The sequence below is a fragment of the Ambystoma mexicanum genome, chromosome 6q (assembly GCF_040938575.1).
Source record: "Ambystoma mexicanum isolate Mex_15411 chromosome 6q, UKY_AmexF1_1, whole genome shotgun sequence".
Lineage (NCBI taxonomy): Eukaryota > Metazoa > Chordata > Amphibia > Caudata > Ambystomatidae > Ambystoma > Ambystoma mexicanum.
This window is the reverse complement of record NC_090937.1, coordinates 1510789019-1510811522: the sequence shown is the minus strand read 5'-3', so window position 1 is coordinate 1510811522 and position 22504 is coordinate 1510789019. Positions and strand designations below refer to the sequence as shown.

At 46.5% G+C, this 22504-nt stretch overlaps 1 protein-coding gene across 2 annotated transcripts in view; it reads left to right on the top strand.

The window, feature by feature from the left end:
• The window catches only part of LOC138516807 (catenin alpha-2), a 3575147-nt gene that overhangs the window by 2911276 nt on the left and 641367 nt on the right, over positions 1–22504 (top strand). For both annotated transcript variants that reach the window (XM_069632215.1, XM_069632216.1), the window contains exon 12: positions 19836–20036. In XM_069632215.1, coding sequence (XP_069488316.1) covers positions 19836–20036 — 201 coding nt within the window. The remainder of the gene's footprint in view (positions 1–19835; positions 20037–22504) is intronic.

The following is a 22504-nucleotide window of genomic DNA, read 5'->3' as shown; positions in this document are numbered from 1 at the left end:
ATGATCAAATGAGACTAAGGATAAGGCTAGATCCAAACACTGATGATCAGATTCTACTTGTGGGGTCCACAGTGACATAGACATTCAGGAATGTGTTCAAAAAACGTGTGGGGAATGTGAAGCGCATGCAACATCAAATTGTGTAAACAAAGGGAAATGTCCCTGCTGCAGCCAATTTGCGGCCCGTTCCTGCAGCGTTAAGGGAAGGTGAAAAGAAAGTGTTGGATAATCTGTTGCAAATGAGCATTATTAAGAGGCAGGTGGAGTAGAATGGACAATCCCCCCTAGTGGTTGAGAAAACGTCTGGTGAATTGAGGTTGTGTGTGGATTTGCATGAATTGAATAGGTGTGTGATGATAGATCGACATCCGTTACCCAACATGAGAGAAATGTTGACGAGGGTTGGTCAAGATGTATGACGTCCTTTTATCGCAGGATTTTTTTCACAGGGTTTTTTGCCGCAAATTTTCTTTAAAAAAAAATCTAATTTTTTATGGGGGGGGGTAGTAAATTATATATATATGGGGTGTGGGTGTTTGGGAGTAAATACAAATTAAAGAAAATGGGGGGTTTGTTGGGAACCCCCCAAAAATAGTATTAAAAAAATCACGGCAAAAAAAGCCACAAAAAAACATCCCGCAATGAAATGACATGGAACCGGTCAAGCGTGAGTATTTTCAATATAAGACAAGGCATCCGCTTATCATCAGATTGAATTGGAAGTATGCGGTAGAAAGCTGACAGTGTTTATAACACATGAGGGAGTATTCCAGTTTTGGAGGATACCTTTTGGCCTTGTTTCTGCTTCCTCTTTGTTTCAGAAAGTAATGGATAGTTTATTCAGAGGGATGAAAGGTGTCTTCCCATTCCAAGATGATGTACTTGTGTGTGTGTAGTCGGAAAATGAACATGACAGAATTTCGGAGGAAGTCTTAAGCATTCTGGAAGCGAGAGGAATAACATTGATGGAGGAGAAGTGTACATTTTAAAGTGGTTAAAGGTGATTATTATGTCCTGTGGTATCTGTACATGGTGTGAAACCAACCAGTAGTATTGTATGTGCCATAAAGGAGGTGGAAAGGCCAAATCCAAAGATCAGCTATGTTCATTCCTGGGGATGATAGAATTTTACCAGAAATTTGTAAAAAATGATGCTTACAAAGTGAATGAAATCAGAAAGTTGGTAAAGAAATGCGTAGAGTTCATGTGGAATGGAAAATGTGAGGATAAATTTAACTTGATAATGGAGGAAATTGATTTGGCTCAACCTTTGGGCAGTTTTGATACTCAAGGGTGAGTGTTGTCAGAGTTGACACCAGTGACAATGGCATTGATGCTGTATTGTCGCAGGTAAAACATTTGGAAGGGAAGAGATAATTGCCCATGCTTCAAAAGGTTTGAGGGGAGCAGAAAATAACTATTCTGTCCTAGAAAAAGAAGTGTTAGCATGTCATTGGGCTGGTGAAAAATTCAGGAACTTTCTGTGGGGTACTGACTTCTTATATAGAACGAATCACAAGCCTCTCAAAGTTATATTTGAGAGTAAAGGTTTGTATAAGGTATTAAGGCATGTGGCCAGTTGGGTTATAAGATTGCAATGTCACAGATTTGAAATGCAAGTAATTGGTAGGAAGGATAATGTGTTGGACGATTGTTTATTGAGGTTGGGTGAGAGATGATAAAAAGGGTAGAGAAGAGATCAAGGAGGTGGAGATATCTGAAATATTTTTTGTTAATCACAAATGAATTACAAGGAGGAACGTATATATGATATGGACAAGGATAAGGTTCTTATGTGTGTCAAGATATGTATAGAATCGGAGTGGCCTAGAAAGGTCTAACTACGACAAGGTGAAAAGGCATACTGGGAGGTGCAAGATGAATTGAGTGTAGTTGATGGTATCATGTTTTGTTAGGAACGGGCAGTTGTACCCTAGGCTATTAGGGAGAAATGGTTGATTTAGCACATACCAGACATGTTGGTGTGACAAATACTAAGGCCATTTTAAGAAATGAGTACTGGTGGCAGGGATTCGACAGGGATGTTGAAAGAAGGCTAGCTGATTGTTTTCAGTGCATTAAAGTGGATAAAGGTGTGGAAGCTAAAAGACAACCTATCATAGAGTTTAGGATTCCATGCAAAGTGTAGGATGAAGTTGCTATGGATATTTTAGGCCTAGTAGAGATTGGTTATGGGTGTTGGAAAATACGTTCTTTTAATGGTAGATTTGTTCTCGAGATGGTCCGAGTTCAAGATTGTACGTGAAATTTCTGGTGAGTGCATTGATGAATTTGTTCAAGAAATATTTGGGAGAGAAGTTTTCCCAGGAAGTATATTAAGAGCAAATGGTATATAATTTACGGGCGGATGTTTTGTGGAATATATGAAGAAGTGTGTTGTGAAACTTAAGAAGTAAGCTTTGTTCCATTCAGAATGTAATGGAATGGCATGGTGGAAATAATGAATATATGTGTTATGGATGCCATTCGCATGGCGGTAGCATGTGGAATGGATAAGAAAGTGTTAATTCAGGAGAGATTAAGGAGGTCATTCATAGAATACGGCACACAAGTGGCGCATGCAGCTGGCGCACAGAGTGCACGTGCAGCAGTCTGCGCCAGCCACGTGCGCCAAAACCCATTTCAGCGCTCAGCGTATTTGTGGATTTCAACATCCATAACGAGCCGTGGTGCAGAGCGGAGCAGCGACCCTGCAGCAGCGCCAGTTATGCCCCCATCCCCACCCCGTGCACCAAAAACATCGCACAAATTCATTACATGGTGCAAAGGCCAGGGGACCCTCATACAGCCCCCCAAGCATGAAAACGCGTGTACAACTCCCAGCGCACTCCTCGGAATACACGTACCCCACTCGTGCCAGTGAAAATGCGTTGAAAAGTCCATGCGCACCCCTCGGAATAGACGTACCCTGCTAGCACCAGTGAAAACACGTGGAAAAGTCCACGCGCACCCCTCGGAATACACGTACCCCGCTTGCACCAGTGAAAAGCGTGTAAAAGTCCATGTGCTCCACCTGAATACATGTACCCCGCTTGCACCAGCGAAAACGCGTGTAAAAGTCCATGCGCACCCCTTGGAATACACGTACCACGCTCGCATCAGGTAAAATGCGTGGAAAAAGTCCACCCTGTTGTGTGGGCGGCCTTTGGGACATGGGGTGGGTGGTTGGGCTGCCTGTGGGCCATGGGGAGGTGTGGATGGGCTGCCTGCGGGACATGGAGAGCGTGCATGGGCTGCATGCATGTATTCTGGGGTTGCGCATGGATTTCTACATGCATTTTACCTGATGCGAGCGGGTACGTGTATTTCGGGGGTGCGCATGGAGTTTCACACGCGATAGGCCTGGCGTGTGCGGGGTATGTGTATTACGGGGTGAGCGTGGAGTTTCACACGCGATAGGCCTTGCGCGAGTGGGGTGCGTGTATTTTGGGGGTGCGTGTGGCGTTTCACACGCGATAGGCCTGGGGCGAGCAGGGTAAGTGTATTTTGGGGGTGTGCGGGGAGTTTCACATGCGATAGGCCTGGCGCGAGCAGGGTACGTGTATTCCGGGGGTGTGCAGAGAGTTTCACACACGATAGGCCTGGCACGAGTGGGGTATGTGTATTTCTGGGTTGCACAGGGAGTTTCACATGTGATAGGCCTGGTGCGAGTGCAATACGTGTATTTTGGGGGTGCGCGGGGAGTTTCATACGCGATAGGCCTGGTGCGAGTGGGGTACTTGTATTTTGTGGGTGCGCGGGGAGTTTCACACGCGATAGGCCTGGTGCGAGCGGGGTACGTATATTTCGGGGGTGCCCGGGGAGTTTCACACGCAATAGGCCTGGCGCGAGTGGGGTACGTGTATTTTGGGGGTGCGCGGGGAGTTTCACACGCGATAGGCCTTGCGCGAGCAGGGTACGTGTGTTTCGGGGGTGCGCAGGGAGTTTAACATGCGATTTGGCAGGGTGGGCCTTGGGTGGGCCTTTTGCCCTCCCGGGTGTGGCCTTTCCCCATTCCGGTGGGCCCTCCCGGGTGTGGCCTTTCTCCATTCCCCATGCCTGCAGGCATCCCACACCACAGGGGACTACCTTACACCCCTAACCATGCCCTGCAGGAAGCCCATCCACCCTGGGCATGCCCCGAAGGCATCCCACACCACAGGGGACTACCCTACACCCCTGACCAAGCCCTGCAGGCAGCCCATCCACCCTGGGCATGCCCCGCAGGCATCCCACACCACAGGGGACTACCCTATACCCCTGGCCATGCCCCGCAGGCATCCCACACCACAGGGGACTACCCTACACCCCTGACCATGCCCCACAGGCAGCCCACATGGCACCATGCACTTGTGAGCCCCAACACATGTCCCCCGTCCACCCGTGACGGGCACCTGCCAGCAGGCCCTGACTCATGTCCCCCACCCACCAGTGACGGGCACCTGCCAGCAGGCCCCGACTCATGTCCATCCATTGACGGGCACCTGCCAGCAGGCCCTGATTCATGTCCATTGACGGGTACCTGCCAGCAGGTCCTGAAACGTGGCCCACCAAACACCATGTCCTAACAAAACAGACCCATGGACCTAATGCCAACACAAATCCATCATACCCCCAAGTACAAGCAGGCAACCATCCACTGCACCCACTCCCAAATTACCCATGCCATGAGAGTCTCAAAAGAACCACCTGGCCATTCATATAAGTACAACAGAGCCACACAGTGGCAACACATGACTGAGGCAATGCTCATAGAGACATGCACAAAACCAATGAGAGTAGACCACACAAATAATGAAGATATATGATATGTATTAAAATACGTAATGAAAAAAACATATTGAAAAATCAAACTTGTAAATTAAGAGATAATGAAATCAGAAAAAAATAAAAATCCAATGTTAAACAAAAATCTACAAGAGGAAAAAAGGTAAGTGGTCTATTTCCAATGTCCAAATCAAGTGGTGTATTTCCAATGTCCAAATCAAGTACATGAAAAAATCCCAAAAAAAACATGGATCCATGAGATGTTAAAATAACTAAAGTATGTAACTAGTCTGGAACTATATACACTGCAAGTCCAAAGGGTCCATGATGCCCAAACCTAAGGAAACCTACCAAAAATCCTATAAAATAGCTATGTACATAAAGTGGAGCATGGCGTCCATGAACTCCAAAATATACAAAAAACAAAGGAAACCTAACACTAAAGAACTATGCACAAAGGCAGCGTGCATGTCCTATGGCTCACTCTTTGATGTTCCGGTCCAGGGCATCATCGAACTCCTTTTCAAAGTCCCGGAGGCGGGCCTCTTCCCTGGCCTCGAGGTCTCGCAGGGATACAGTCATGGCGGCCACCAACTCCCTGCGAGTTGCCTCGAGGCACTCAGCCCGCCTCAATGCCCTGACCATAGTGTAGCCGTGCCTCCTCCGCCTGCCGCAACTCTGCATCTATTTGCCTGCCCAACCGCTGCCATACGGAAGACACTCTCAATCCAGGGTCCTCCTGCCCTCCGGCTGATGCCTGCCCCTGTGATGTTGCTGGCCCAAGCCATCATCGCTCCCACCTTGAACCTGCTGCTGCCGTGCATGTGCCCTGCCTGTCGATGCCTGCACGTCCTCCTCCTGCTGGGGTCCAGTTGTTGGGGTGGCCACCCCTGCTGGACCTCTGACTCCCGACTGTGGCAGGGATGTGTCCTCCACCAGCCTGGTCGCTGGGTCAGGGGCAGCTCCACAGGGAGCCCAGTTGATACTTGGGCAGGAAGATGGCACGGAGGACGACTGGCGCATAGGGTGTTCAGTTGAGGAGGGGGTCGATAGAAGTTCCAGCACACGGAGGAACCCAGCCTTGCTGACCCATACTAGTCGGTCGACGTGGTCAATGAGGCATTTGAAATTACGTGCATTGTCCACACAAGAACCCTGCATGTCATCCCAAATGCCACGTTGATGCAATGCCACCCCAGCCAGGACAGGCTCAACACGGTCCCGGATTGCCACGTCCGCAGGGAGAGGAAGGCCAGTTGTTGTGTGCACATCCCCTCCCTGAAAACGGGTCTGGACGAAGGCATCCCTGCTGGTGCCAGATGATGCATTCACAGGATCGGGGACAGGATTACACACAGGCACCTCTGATGCCGCCTGTGCTGCAACCTGTCCCTGCCCCTGGACTGCACCACTAGCACCAGTGAAATCCCCCACCAGGCCCTCGCACATGCATGCTAAGTAGCGCCAGTGCTGTGAGCTTGGCCAGGCATTGGGGAAGAAGCTCACAGTACAGCTAAGCCGTGTTGAGGAACAAAGGCCAAGTTGCTTTACAAGTTGTCAGGGGCACACACAGGGGGGGGTCGCCCATATCCTCGAGGTCCCCCTGCTCCATAGAGGCTGAGTTATTAGCGCAGTAGCGTTCCTAGCCAGTAACCAAATCAGCGCACGGGGGCACCCAGCGAGTGCAGTGCAAATCATTTGCATATGCAAATTGCCACATGCGCTATCTATGGAAATTTGCGGCTGCCAGAACACAACTTGTACTGAAGTCGCACCTCGCCACATGCGTCTATCAGCTCACCCAAGGACCATTGTATCATGTGTGATCCTTGACACATTGCTCTTCTATTTATCGCTGGGCCACATGCAGCTGCCTTACCTCATTGGCAGTGTATGACCCATCATGGGGGCAAGCAAAAGTATACGAACAAAGCAGCAGACAAGAGTGTTTCTCTGGGGAGGAGTCACTAAGTTTGAGGCATGAATGGTGTTGTGTGTGTGGTGAAAACACCCACATAATGCTGTCATGACTCTTGCCCCTGGACCTCACTGGCAAGTCAGCTTACCAGTTAGGGCCAGGTCAAAGGCCTTAAAACCTCATCCAAGACTCTCTTGGAGTCAGTCCTGGCGCCTTTGGCGCCAGGCTCATAACCATCATGAACACCAACATTAGAATGGGACTATTTACTTGGGACTATTTAACTTGGGGGGAGTTCAGCCAACATGGAGGCACACACATAGCTCAGTTACAAGGAATTTAGCTATGCATTCTAGTCTTTTGGATGTGGCAGACCTGGTACTACTATACCTGAGACTTTTTAAACTGCACTCAAACTGCAGAACATGCTTTGCGTTATTCTGCGGTGGGCAGTTTAACGCTCACCGTGTCCAGTTCTTTGATGCCAGATTACCTGAAACCAAGGACCTGCAGAGAGAGAAAGAACACTACGAAACTTACCTGGAACAGTGTCCTGTTTTCAATCCATCGCCGACTTCAGTTCAACTCACCTGAAGGTACGAACTCCATCATCCGGCACTGCATGCATCCTTGAATACCATAACCTGGAAAGAGGAGAAAGAAAAACAGCATTAGTAAGCGTTTACTCAAGTTTCCTGCCGAATTAAGAAAGCCACACAATTCTTACCTGGGTATTCATCTACTGGTCAGTATCATTGCTGTAACATTACGGCGCTCGGGGAGGAACATTGCTACCTGCAAGGAGAGAAAAGACACAGGATAGCAATATAAAAGGCAAAACAGCACTGCGCATCGCGCATTAATCACTTGACAGCATCGCACACACCGCGCTATCGCCTACCGGCCCATGCTCATCTTCAAATTGCATGACAACACCAAAATAACTTTCCATACCTAAAAGGAAAGAAGCAAGACATTATTATTTGAACTAAGAGGAACATAAGAACTGCATGTAAAGCAGCAAACCTATGGAGTCGCAGCAGGCCTGAATTCCCACAGGGGGCTTGCACCAGTGAAGTAACTTGGTCGCTGCTCACCCCTCACATCTACGCACCCCTGCCACGAGGAGCAGGACAGAGAATCCACCTTTTACAATATTAAGACCCATCTTTAACCAGAGACCTTACCAAGGGACCGGGAGAGGGTTTTAGAGTGCAAATAATCCAACCAGGGCTGGGTGGCATCACCGTGGATACCAGGTGAGCATAACAGAACGCAAAGCCTCAATAATATTATCCACCTGGGCGTCATGGAGACTTCAGAGACTGACCAGTTAGATCAGTTGTTGGGACAATTACGCGCTGAAGTACATTCAGCCAGGCAAGAAACCAACGCTCTTAGGAGGGATTTGATTGTTACTAAGGATCGTACCGACAAAATAAGTAGACAATTGCTCCAATCACAGGCAGGACAGACCCCATTGCCTGGTAACATTCTGCCAGCACCTGTACCAACTTCTTCCACCAATCCAGTACAAATAACCCTTCCTAGGGCAGTTCCTTTAGCTCCACTTGAACGATTTACAGGGGACCCCAAGAAGTATGCAACATTCATGAACCAGTGTCGTCTTCATTTCCTTTGCAGACCTGTGGCTTTTCCTAACGACCAAGCATGGGTTGCTTTTGTCTTGTCGTATCTGAGTGGCAATGCTGCGGATAGGCCGGTACCATTGGTAAGTCAGGATAACCCATTGTTACATTACTTTGGGGGTTTCCAGATGGAAATGGAAAAACTCTTTGCTCGTCATACCCAAGCCCAAGCATTAGACAACAAACTTTTGTCACTCGGTCAAGGAAGTCAAGACTTGCTTACATATATAGCAACATTTAACAGACTCGTCGTTGAAGCTGGGTGGCCTGAGGAAAAAAGGACCATACTATTTCATTGGGGTCTACGAGGGGAACTAAAGGATGTCCTTACTCAAGTGGTTAACCCACCTAAAGACTGTGGAGAATTCATCAACCTTGTAGTGCAATTAGATCACAGATTAGAAGACCGAAAAGCGGACCGGATAAGGTTAGACACTCGAGCTGTGTATGTCCGGTCAAAGGATAATGTTCCATGTACATTGGAAAACACGGTAGAACCCATGCAAATCGGAGGTGTACGGCCCCCTTTAACTAAAACTGAAAGAGACAAGGGAAGGCAACATCAATTATGCTTATATTGCAGAAAATCAGGCCACTTCCTCAAAGAATGTCCAGTGAAACCACCAAGGAGAACTGTTGGAGCCACAGAGAAGGAAGATAATAACAAGAAGTCGGAAATCTACCAAGCCCGGCAAGCGTAGAGGTCTGCTTGTCGAGCGAGAAGGAAGAGCCACAGACTTCACAATTTGCATTACCAGTAATTTTGATCAATCACCAACAACCGTCTTGGATGCATGCTGTCGAAGCAGACATAGACAGCGGAGCAGTTGGGAATTTTGTAGACCAAGATCTGGCAGCAGAGATGGGGCTTCCCTTATGCTCTAAGTCAACTACTGAAAAAGTTACTACTGTTGATGGGACAGAAATAGCTTCTGGACCAGTAACCCAATGCACAGCAACACTAACCCTTCTGTGCCAGGATGGACACCGAGAATCTATTGCATTCTATCTCATCAAAGCTCCTCAGTTTCAACTAATCTTAGGGACGCCATAGTTGGTAGCTCACAACCCTCTAATAGATTGGCATGCCAAGAAGTTGGCCTTTTCCGATGATTGTGCTCACACCTGTTATTACCAAGAAAAGGGGGAAACAGACTTATGTACATCTGCTACTCCCAGTACGGCAGCGATTGTACTAGGTGTGACTAGTACTCTACCAAATGAATACCAAGTTTTTCAAGACGTGTTCCAGAAAGAACAAGCCAATACTCTACCACCACACAGGCCCTACGATTGTCAGATCAACCTCATACTTTGGTGGGCAAATTCCTTGTGGTCGAATCTATGCACTTACTGAACCAGAAATCCTCCATTTGAAATCTTATCTTGATCAGTACCTGGCAAATGGATTTATCCGCCCATCTAAATCACTGGCAACCAGTCCCTTATTCTTTGTAAGAAGAAAGGAGATTTGAGGACTTGCATCGACTATTGCGCATTAAACCAGATCACAGTAAAAAATTGTTATCCACTGCCCCTTATTCCTGAATTATTGGATCAAGTCAAAGACGCCCAAATCTATACCAAACTGGACCTTAGGCGTGCGTACCATCTTATTCGAGTGAAGAACGTGGACGGATGGAAAACTACCTTTCATACCAAATACGGCTTGTATGAATACCAGATAATGCCTTTTGGACTTTGACCTGCTCCTGCTGTATTCCAGTACGTTATGAATGATGTTGTGTGGGAGTTAATCATCGTTTGCGCCCTGGTTTACATTGATGACATCTTAGTGTATTCTGCTACAAAAGAAGACCATGTCAGGCATGTCCACTCTGTCCTTACTAAACTTCGCCAACATAAACTGTATGCTAAACTTGAAAAATGCTCTTTTAATATCACTGAAGCAGTGTTCCTTGGTTTTATCCTCACACCAAAAGGTATCAGAATGGATAGGCACAAGGTAGATGCCATTCTTAGCTGGCTGTCACCAAGTTCATTTAAAGGAATCCAGAGTATGTTGGGCTTTGCAAACTTTTACCTCTGTTTCATCCCAGATTTTTCCCAAATAGTGCATCCAATTACATCACTATTGAGAAAAAAACAATAAAAAGTTCCATTGGACCGAAGAAGCAGAGAAGTCCTTTCAGGAACTTAAGAAAAAATTCACTTCTGCTCCAGTTCCATGGCATCCTCGCCCAGACTGCTTTGTGCTGCTCACTGTGCTTTGTGCTGAGCAGTGTGTTGCAGGAGACACACACAGCACACGGGTTAGGGATTAGCGGCTTTGGCTTGGCCAATGTGCATGACAAGAGGCATTCAGTGTTTTGTTGATGGTGCCACTGGGGGCATGCATTTGTGTATGACTTTGTATGTGTGGGATGTTGTTGGTCAGTCATTTCATCTGATTCCATGTCAGGTGTGATTGTCTCGGGCCTCTTTCCATTTATCACATGTCACATCATATCTAATTTGTCATGTGCTGGGCTTTTGCTGTTGCATGCCATGTCATGGTGTGGCTGACAAGGGTGATGTGGGTTGGGAGGGATTGGGTGACATACAAGGGATTGTCATGGCCTGTATTGCAGGGGGGTGGTGTGATACACACCTTGCATGTGTTCCTTTTGGTCACACAGGATTGGTTATGTTTAAGTAGCTAGGCATGCACACAATGTAGCACTTCTGGAGCAACATTCTCAGGGTGGTAAGGTTGTGACATTTGACTGACTCTTCGTCATCATCGATTGTCACCTGGTATGTGCCAGGCCTGTGTGCACTCCGCAGGGGTGGGAGTTTAGGTGAAAAATGTGGCCACAAGCTGGGTCTGGGCTGCCTTGCCATGTGCCCTTTCCCCTCCCATGGGCAGCGCCTGTGCCTGTGGTTGGGGATGTGGGATCACCACCATGTCCACTGGTACGTCCCGCTGTGTTGCAACATTGTGCAGGACACATGCTGCCACAATGATCCTGCACACTTCTGGGGGTGCATATAGTAGCTGCCCGCCAGAGCGGTCAAGGGAGCGGAAGCGTGACTTGAGCACTTCGCTTCACTATGCCCCTGGTTGCAATATGGGCAGCGTTGTATCTTACATAGGGTAGTGTGGTGGGGTTCCGTATTGGCGTCATCATGTGGTTGCTCAGAGGGTAGGCACTGTCCACTGGGGAGGTGATAATGGTTGTGATTAGTTGGGTTTGTGTATTAGTCTGTGTGTGACATGCGTGCATGTGCACCAGCATTTGTACTCACCTAAGAGCCATGTGTCGCCATGCTTCCCAGCTTCCATGGCCCGGATCAGGGCGGACATTCTGTATATGAAACTGTCATGGGTAGACCCAGGGTAGTTTGCATAGACAGAGGTGATGATTCCCTTGGCATCGCATACAACCTGCACGTTGATGCAATGCCAGTGCTTGCAGTTTTGATCGATGTGCTCAGTGGCCCTAGGTGGACGTAGTGCCACATGGGTGAAATCTATGGCACCAAGCACTTTGGGGAAGGGTGCCACCCTGTAAAAGTCCTGGACCACTGCCTGCCTTTCTGCGGGTGTTCTGGGCATGTATATTTGCCTGCGGACTGAGGGGCGCGCAGTCATGATTGCCAACACCTGCTGTAGGCAGCATGACTGCAAGGCCTGTGAGGCCTGTGAGACACCTCCTACTATGGCAGTTGTCCGCTTAAATGACCCAGTGGCCCAGGACATTGAGCACCCTCTCCAAGGGGCTCAATGCTTGGGAGCACAGGGTGGGTGATGTAAAGTCATCTTCCCACTCCCTGACCAGGTCTAGAATGATACGAGGTGGAAACCTATACCTGCCATAGACCTGGTCGTCAGGCATCCCAAAAAGGCTGGTCCGGGGCAAAAAAATGCGGGGTCTGGCTATTCTCCTCCTCCTGCGGTGTCCCATGATCAGTGCTGCGACAAATAAGTCATTCATTTTAGCTGTATATACGTGTAGATTGTTTGCGTGTGGGGATGCTTCTGCCTGCTTCTGTGTGGTGGACATGGTGACGCCTGTGCACGTCTTTTGGCATACGCGGATTTCCCGTATTCGATTCCATTAATACATTTTGCTGGCGTGCGTGTGGGCGTTCCGTGTATTTCCTTGCAGTACTTCCCCAGTTACACCTTTTTTTTACACGCGTTGTTCCTCATTCCGAGTGTTCCGCCCCGTATTCTACCCCCTTTTTGGTGTGTGTGATGACATTGTGCGCTTTCGCAGTGCACGTCGCGCAAAGCGTTCGGGATGTTGCTGTGACGTGTGCGCCACACTCGGATTTGGCGCACATCCCGGAGTAAACACGCGCAGGCCCTTCCATGAATCGCACATGTGCTTGTGCACTTTTTTTTTTGTCATGCTTGCGCCGCGATTTTCGGCGCACATTTGTTCCATGAATCGGCCCCTATATGTGTTGCGCATGTTGCTCCATTCCACAACAGGTATATCACCTTTTGAACTGATGAGGGGGCGCAAATCCAATACCAAAGTGAGTCTGCCTTGGTTGGGAAGAGAAAGAGAGTTGGATTGTGTCGTGGATGAATTGAGGAGGAGTTTAAAGTGAAAGAAAGAGAGATGGGTGCTGAGAGAGAATTTGAGGAGGGGAAAGAAAAGGTTGCGTGTGGAGTGTGATGACTGGGTGAGGATTAAGAAAGATGTGGTGAAAAGGAAGGGAGATTTGTTATACTCAGACCCAGTCCGAGTGGTGGCTGTACTCAAGGTTGTGGTGCTTGTATGTGGTGGTCAGGTGTGGAACATGAATAGGATAATGGTTGTGAAGAGAGGGTGTTTTGGATAAAGGAGGAAGATGTGTTATTATGTACTTAGTTTACTTTAGTTAGCTAAGGAGTGTTGCAGTACGCAACACTCCACATAGAATGTTATCTCATGGAAAAGACGTTCCAAGCACAGTAGTTGCTGGAGAGAGACCAAAGGGAGATGCTGTGCTGGGAGTCTGATGCTGTATCACTTGAAAAAACCTGATATAAGCTCATCTACATGTGTGTGTCTCATATCTTAACATTATGCAACGAGACTGTGCACCCTGGCCATCAGGTAATTCCATTTCTTCTTTATGTAATCAACGTCCCGGGGTACTGTCCCCACTGCCACTACTTCATTGCAGACTTTTATCCAAATGTCAGTCTTGCACTGCAGCGTGGTGTACCAGCTACTGCCCATTCAGCAGGTCTGTATTTGCAAGCACCTCATTACGTGAGTCAGTACCGTCAGCTCTGCCTCTGTAATTTCCAGCTTCCGCAGCCTCGTTTTAGGTACTCTTGACTTATTCTTAATTTACCGTTGTCCCCTGAAATAGTTTGTCACGGTTTCGGGCTTGGATGGCTGCTATACGTGCTGATATCCTCTGGGGTTGATGCCTCAGAGAAAGGGAAATGCCTTCTTCCCAGATCACAGGACCTTCCCTCAAGAGGCCTTCTGGGAAACAATACTTTAAAGGCAGCCCTGACATAATAAAGCCACATCCACATCACAGTGCTGAGCACTGCAGTTCATATGAAGTGAGCAGGCATAGGAAGAGTGCAGTGTTAGGGCAGACAGGAGGGGAAGGTGGCTCTGACAGATGGGTTCCATCATGTTGGTTTCTGTTAGAGTTCTCTATCTCTTCTTGCCCCACAATTCCTGCAGGCAAGCAATTCTTGGTGTGATGTCATAAGGCAAAGGGCACCTGGTACAACAGCCTGAACTAGAGCCCTTACAGCAGGATTGCTTTGGTTCAATGCACTGTGACATTATACCTTTGTAGTGAGATGGGCACCTCCACATTGTTTTGATTCATCTCTAGACTCTTGAAGAACAAATCAAATTCACTTGACCTCTTTTGGGAGTTCAATCCATTTTAAAGTCCACGGCCAGTTAGTATGAAGACAGAAAGGCAAAGATGTATGCTGTTCCCTAACCATCTCCAGGGAAATGTGAAGGTGAACTGCTTCTGGACCAATGCCTCTCTGAGGGCTGTCCTAGAATTAGGCTAGACAAGCTCTCTGGTGTTGGAGTACAGAATAGAAGGAGACACCTGTGCTTGAGCTCCAGTATTGGGACATTTAGCAGTAGAGAAAAGCAGACGCAGCTGGAAACCTGTTTTGCAATCTAAACATGTCTTTGTGCCAGATCAGCTGTGTTCTCCACATTGACGCCACCATGGGTACTGTGGTGGTGCTTTTGGGTATTTAAGCAAACTTTGAACTGCTTGCTGCTTCTCAAACTAACTAGAAACCGGTTCAAACAATAAAAGCAGACTGACTCATCTCAACTGGATCACTGGGTCAACATCATGGGAGCAGCTTACTTGAGTACTGACTGTAATACAGGAAGCAATCAAAACCACCCATCTTAAACTTTGACTTGACCCATCAGAGCCATTGTCAATCTGCCTATGTAATCACTGACCTTAACTGATTAGAAGCCATAGTCTTGTCTCAAATGCTGACTTGACCCATCAGGAGCCTGCACCTTCAAACTGACTTGACACTGATCGCCAGTGGGATCTAATCAACTGAAATATCTGGACAGCAGCTTGACTTTGTCAAAATCACCCACAAACCAAGCTAGATGCTGTGGACTGTGACATATAAAGGGGACAAGAAGGGGCCCGGCTCCCATTGTTCCCTTTTGGAATCCTATTGATTTTAATCCCCCTTTCTCTATCTTGTTCTTCAAGAACACAACTTTGAACATTGGCATTGGTGCCTGTCAGGGAGAATTCTCAACAATTTGCTAATTCCCTCTACCTTTGAGATCCCCAGCAACTTTACTGGATTTTAAGGACTTGATTGTTCTACCTGGAGAGAGTGTGACCCTCTTTACCACTCTCTCATACATTTTTGTATGAATTTTACCTCTGTGTTTCTTTTGGTTATGGAGTCTAACCAACTCCATAGGCATCATATTTTGCCATTGTGTCACACAGCACCTTCAGTGCAGTGGCACATGGACGTCTTTTAGGTTTCCAAAGGTTTAAATACTTTCTCTGAGATAAACTACTGTTTCCCAGGGTAGTAGAGTGCAATTGACTCTACTTAGCATTGTAATTGCTAGACCCAGCACACCCTTTCTTACAATAGAGTTCTGGAGGGGTTACTTAGTATCCCCTGTGTCTAAATGCTCATGTAACATCTTTTATGTTACCCTTTCCTCAATTTACTGGCTGGTGGCAGTGGTTTCGTTTTGAACTACCAAGGTGTGCATTTACCGCAACCATTTGCGGATCCAGTAACGTTAACCACAGGAGCCATCTTTTTCAAAATGGCATCTAGCCATTGTTGTTAAAATGGTGCCCTGACTTCTTTTTTCGCAGGGCTTTGTGGAAATGTCCTTCTAGAGTTTTTCTCTGCGCACCAAACCAGGTTTGGTCTCTTTGTTAATTCGCCTTTGACGGGCTTCAGGAGTGAAGAATGCCTCTGGCTCCAGAGTGTCTGCGGTAGGCAGGAAGTGAGGGAGCTGCCTGAAACTCCCTGTGCTTAGTCTACTAGGAGGCTGACTGTCCGCCATTGACAGTCACTCTTCTGGGTGAGCGACAGCTAGGCTGGAATGAATGGGAGGGAACTGAATAAAAGGCGAGTGTCTTGGCTTTAAAGGCAGACTCGACCACTGGACGAAGGAACCGAAGAAGAGCTTGAAGAGGACGCCCGTTGCAACTCCTGGACCAGTGGTTTGCCCGGTCAAGCCCTTCTGCAGGTGAAAATCGCTAGGTTCTCATCGACAGAGAAGCCCTGCAAGGACGACTTCTCCCTTTGAGTTGGTGGGACCAATCAACTCCCAAGTAAGCCACCTGGACAACCATCTTGGAGCTGGTTGAATTTCCTCAGAGTTGCTGCAGGACACTGTAGAGCCAGGGAGAGTGACACCAGATTGCGTTGTTTGTAAGCTTGCCTAAGATTCCTACTTTTGGAAGATTCTCCGGACTCCCACGAAGCAGGACTGAGCAAGCCTGACCCCCCTCACTTGAGTGCGGGACCTCAGATGTGAGGAAAGTCCACCTTTACATCCAGGAAAGTCCACCTTGACAGCCAGGAACCCCGCTTATTGCTATTTGCTGTACCGCAAGGAGCTGAAACGCAAAACAGCCATTGAAAGTAAAGTTTGCCGGTTGCCAGCTTTGACAGTGTTTTACAGTGTAGGAGTCCCCCGACGTCCTCCCTCTTGTCCCCATGACTGAAGCCCAGAAACAATTAGATCTGCAGAGCTGTACAGGAACAGAAATCTTCAGCTGTATCTTTTTCTTCTTAATGGAAGTGCTTGTAACTTCTGCAACTAACAAGTCTAATCAGCGGGTGACCCTACATTTGGTTCTTCTTTTTATCAAAAACTCCTAAGAACTTACCTGAAGTCCTGCATCCTATACAAAAGCTTTGGCCTATTGACTTTGGCTTTGCCTATTGAATTGAATGACTCTTCTAAGTGCTATTTGAAATGATTTGCCCTGCTTATGAATATTCGTGAATTCTTGTGTTCAAATAACCTTTGCCATTTACTTTTTAAAGAGTATTCTGAATGCTAACAGTAAGGTATTAATGTCCGCAGCACCCTTTTTACTGAAGTCACCTGTGGGTGTAGGTTGTGTCTGTGGGCCATCCCAAAAGGATTGTGTCTGATTCAAAAACTCAAAGTGTACAATATTGAAGTATATGTGTGTGTTACTATTCTATTGCTCCCTTCTGAAGAAGGCCTTATAACTGACTGATAAATACATTATTTTTTATGCAAGAAACCTTGATTGTAAGAGTTTATTTGAATAACTGTAACTGTGACTCTTTGTGTAACTCCAATACAGCTCACATTTCCCCTCTTGAGATAAGCCTTGCGGCTCAACACGCTACAAAAACTGTGTAGTACAAGATCATACCAAAGGTTGGGTTGCCTATACCTGTAGTCACAGTTCTTTGTAGTGTTCCCAGAGGGTACTGCATACAAATGTTGCCTAACAGTACCCAATAGTATTGCCTGAACTCCACTGTTCATTAACCCAGAGTGCACCCTTCACACAAGCCGGAATTCTCCCGGTTTCAAGTGTTTCTTTAATAGATTTATTGTTTTTTTCTTGCTTGATAAAAGACTGCATGTTTTTAGTCTCCACCACCCTAGCCATGGAGGAGCAGGTTGCAGCGGTATGTAAGACCGGTCATTTGTAGCTCAGCATTTTGCGGAAGGTTTTTCCTTTTATCCCGGCAGCTGTTCAGGCCCTGGTGGTTGCAGCCCGGGTCTTGAGTGCACTGGGTTATTGCAACTTCTACAATTACACCAGAATGCTGCCGCCAGATTTATTCTTCACCCCCTCTTTGGAGCCCATATGTCTCCACTGCTAAGGCAACTGCATTGGCTTCCCGTCGCAGAGCGGGTCTTTTTTAAGTCCATGTGCATTGTACATCTGGCTTTCTACAGTCTCGGAGTAGAATATCTGCAAGCAAACTTTCCGCACTTTGTGCCTTCACACCCTCTGAGATCCCAGTCGGCTCTTCTCGTAGCGGTCCCTCGGTTCAGACTGTCTCAATCAGGAGGGCGAGGCGGTTCGGTGGCTGCCGCTAAGGCTTGGAACTACCCTCCCCTTGCTCTATGAGGGACCGCTGATTATCTTGTTTTTCACCAGCTACTTAAAACTACACTACTTTAGAATCAGTCTTACCTTCAAAATCTCCTATCCATGCCTCTAGCGTATAGATGCCTTATGGGGTAAGTGCGCTCAATATATTTTGTTAACATAACATCACATAACATAGTAGAAGCAGCTGAGGCCCAATTAAAAGTGCCCATGCAATCATACAATTATAGGAACAGTGAGTCATTTCAGTTAGAGTCATCATTCTTGGATTAATTATTGAATTTGTATTGAATTAAATCATCGATTGAATGTCTCAAAAGATATTACCATGAGGATCTGAAATATTTGGTAAGCCACTTAAGGAAAACTGGGCAAGTCCTGACCATATGTACTGTGACTTCAACCCTATTCATTAATGCTAGCAACGCAGCTCATTTACCTTAGTGCACAGCCAGAATTCTGTCCGGTGAAGCATGGAATGCAGACATACCCCATTCAGGAATGCATCTTTATCCTATACAAACGCCTCCAATGGTGCAGCCTCTAATGTGTACAAGAGGGACCTGCTGCATTCACTGAAATCCTGTTAAAAACAAGCCTTGGCAAAGCCAACAATTTTGGAGTATGTATAATTATTTGGTATTTGCCAGGCATTACTATTAGACACCCAGGTGCGGACACTATTTTGCACCTGCTGCCATCAATGGCCAGTTATTGCCACAGCGACCAGCGACTATGCCTGGAAAGTGCTGTTACTGTGCCTAGACAAAATCCCAAACTGTTGCCATTGCCAATGCTTGCTTTAAATTCCCAATAATGTCAATGACAAAAGTGGTAAAATGGTGGTAATCAGAGATCCCCAATTTTTCATTGCTTTGGGGGGTCCCTTTATTTTTTATTTATTTTTTCTACTGGAACACATCCCTTCACTACATTGAAAAATAGTTTGTTTAATTTCTGCGGAGGTTAATACTTTGATCTCAACATTAGAGGTAAACAAATATGCAGAGTTTTTAAGAGAAATGTGTACCTCATAATCAAGCGGTATATACCACATGCAACATTCCTAGGAATGCTGAGGGCCAGATTACAGAAAATCGTGATCCGTGTAAGGGCAACATTGCATGGTATTTGGACTAGGGGGAACTTTGCCATAGTGCAAAAAACATTGGGGCCATATTAATAAACTTTGTACCATGACAAGTGCAATTGTGCACGGTATAAGAACCAGGGTTAAAATGGCCCTAGTGCACAAAACATGCACGTTCAGTGCATTGTACCAGGGCAAAGCTGTCCGGGTGTTAATACCATTGATTATTAGCACTGGGGCAAACTTTGCCCTGATGCAAAATTGCATGTTTTCTTGCAGTAGGGAATGTTTTACTCTAGTGCCTAAAGTGTGCAAAATTGCACCTGTCATATTGCAAACGTGTTTTAACACCTGCCCAAATGTTTTTTGCACTATGGAAAAGTTTGCCCTTGTGTTAATACTGTGCAACTTTACACTTACACTTGACCACATTTTCTGTAATCTCCCCCCATTTGTGCTAAAAAGCTCATATCCCGTAGTCAGGCACAAGAACGGGAGTTAATGTCATCCTGGGTGCGACTGACCAGGGAACAGATTACATCAACTTTGAACCCACGCAATGTTTAACAGTATTAGCACCAGAGCAAATATTATCCTATAGCAAAGTAAAAATGCTTTAAAACCATTTCCACTCCAACGCAAAGTTTGTATTTGCCCTCGTGGAAAAATGCATTGAAAGAATAGCGGTTTGACTTTGCCAAACTTCAATCTTGCTAATTCTAATGCTAAGAGTAGAGAACGGAACCTCCACATTTGTTAGAATTCAACTTTTTAGTGACGTTTATAATCTTTCTTTTTGCTGGTTTTACTTGCTCATTACACCGCAGTACTCACGAGCTGTTAATTCTTCCTGCAGAAAACCATATACTGGAGGACGTCAATAAGTGTGTGATAGCTCTGCAGGAGGGTGATGTCGACACACTGGACAGAACAGCAGGTGCGATTCGCGGCCGCGCAGCCAGAGTCATTCACATTATTAACGCAGAGATGGAAAACTATGAGGCTGGAGTATATACAGAGAAGGTTCTGGAAGCCACAAAATTACTCTCAGAGACAGGTAAGTCCGATTTTATGAATACGTATAAATATTGATAATATGATATAACTCCATAGTGCAGGTGTGCACACGTGTATGCAGATATTGTGTTGACAAAAGTTGGTTGAAGGGACAACATGGTTAAGGTTTCCTTTGATACATAATAGAAATTCATAAAAATCAGAAACTGGAGTTGGAACACAAACAGAAACAAATATAAATTGCCAGGTTATACCAGCAAGGTAAGTCTACGGTGGTGGTTGTAAATGTTTTACTTTGGCAGTTGTTCAGCAACTGCTCCCCTAATAACAATAGGAGGCACATTCTCTATGGTCCATTGTTTTTCAATGAAAAATTGCTTGTTTTGCAATTAAACTATGATGTCACTTGATGATTTCAGGAACATGTTTGTACTGAATGTGTGTATTTTGAACGAAAACCTACCCATACATTCCCTTTAACCAAGGGTATGCTCAGTGTCTAATTTGCTCACAGATGAGCCTTCAGCATGTGCCCCTTCCATGTGGACCCCTAAACTACTGGACGGGCTCAGTGTGCATGGTCTTTGGCCAAGCAGTCTCTACTTTGGCACAGCAGGGCCTTCATCCATGTCAACGCACTCCGGATCCTCTGACCTGCAGAATATGCCCATTGGGCATGACATTTATATGTATACAGAACAAGGCTCTGAAATGTACCTGACCACATAACCACTCAATGGCCAACTGGTTATGGCTGTGAGTCAAATATTATTGTGGGGCAGTAGTGCAGCTGCATGACCCAGCCAAACAGAGCTCAGGTCTTCTGAAGGCATCTGACCCTTACGTAGATCAAATGGCCAGATGTGTACATGCTAGGATCTGCAAAACCACATGGAGGTGTCACCAGCAGCCACTCCGCACTCAAAATGAGCTCTGAGGACTGGTGCTGCACCAGCTGTAGCCAGGTAAAAGCACACTGAGTGCCCAGGCACGCACAACTTAGAAGAGGGAGCTTACCCAATGTCTATGAGAGTGGTGCATACTGGAGCAACTGCCACACAATCAGTTTCAGACCTATTCAAAACATATGTTTAACACAACACATGTGCATAATGTTTATAACTACAAAAGTATACAACACTCTTAAAATTCATGTACACCAACACATTAACTCACCTTGACACAGTTCAACAAAGCTGAATGGAAGCTCAATTGTCTTAGTCCTTTAATAACATAGCAAGTTTCTGGTGACATGGATGTTGGCCTCCTTTGTTCATTGGTAAATGTTTACCGAACAAAGTAGTGGAACTGTGGTCTTGGCAGGGGAGAGGGTAGGTGGAAAGCATAGTGCAGCATGTGACAAGGCGTTGCAGCTGGGGCATTGGGATAGTTTAAGTGACATGTAACTAAGGCTACTATTACAACTGTGTATGTAGTGGCACTCCGCTCCCAACTTTTCCCGCTCAATAAGAGCACTGTCTTTGTTATCTCATATCACCAGAAACGGGGATAGCACTTTAGCATGAAGAAGTATAATTTGTGGTTATACTTCCTCTCTCAATTTGCCTTATGTAACTTAGATGCAAGTGGTTTGTCAAACTATCTCATTGGTGCATTGAATGCAACAACAAATGCTGACTTCTAAAACCACTCATTTCCTTCCTCTCCCAAGCATTCCCTTGTGCCCCCCTCCTAAAGATGCCTTCAGCCAACCCCTCATGTCCAGCCAACTACTGTCCTATCTCTACTACATCCTTCCTTGGGAAACTCCTGGAGAAGTTGGTCTTCCCCCAACTGATTCAACACACTGAGCTCACTGGTTGATTACATGACCATCAATCTGGATTCCGTTCATCCAGGTGCACAGAAACTGTTCTCCTGTACACCCGTGACGAACTACTCGCAAACCTTGACTCTAACTCTCCTGCTGTTCTTATTCTCCTTGACCTCTCTTCCGCCTTTGACACGGTCAACCATTCTATTTTCACAAAGCTTCTGCATGATACCCTCGGTATCTCAGACCTGGCACTGGATTGGTTGGCCTCCTTCCTCGCTGATCGCTCTTCCTAGGTGCCCCTTGGCTCCTTCTCCTCCACCACCACTCTCTCTACATGTGGTGTTGCCAAGGGATCCATTCTTTTGCCTTTACTTTTCAACATCTACATTGCACCTCTTGCACACCTGATCTGCCTTCTCTCCTCATTTCCAGTGTTACGCAGATGACACACACAAGCTCCCCTCTTCCTCCCCTTCTTCCTCCTCTATCATCATTGACTGCCTGTCTGCTATTCAGTCTTGGTGCAACTCAAATGATCTCTGTCTTAATGCTAGTATGACCACGATTCTTTCTATTGGGACACCTATTCCACATTTCCTTCCTGCACTCTTGCGCCCTCTATGGGCTCACCTCCCTCTCATTCCACTGAAGCCAGAAACCTTGGAGTCATATTTGACTCCTCTCTCTCCTTTACTCCTCACATCTTGGACGTTGCCAAGAAGGCCCACTTT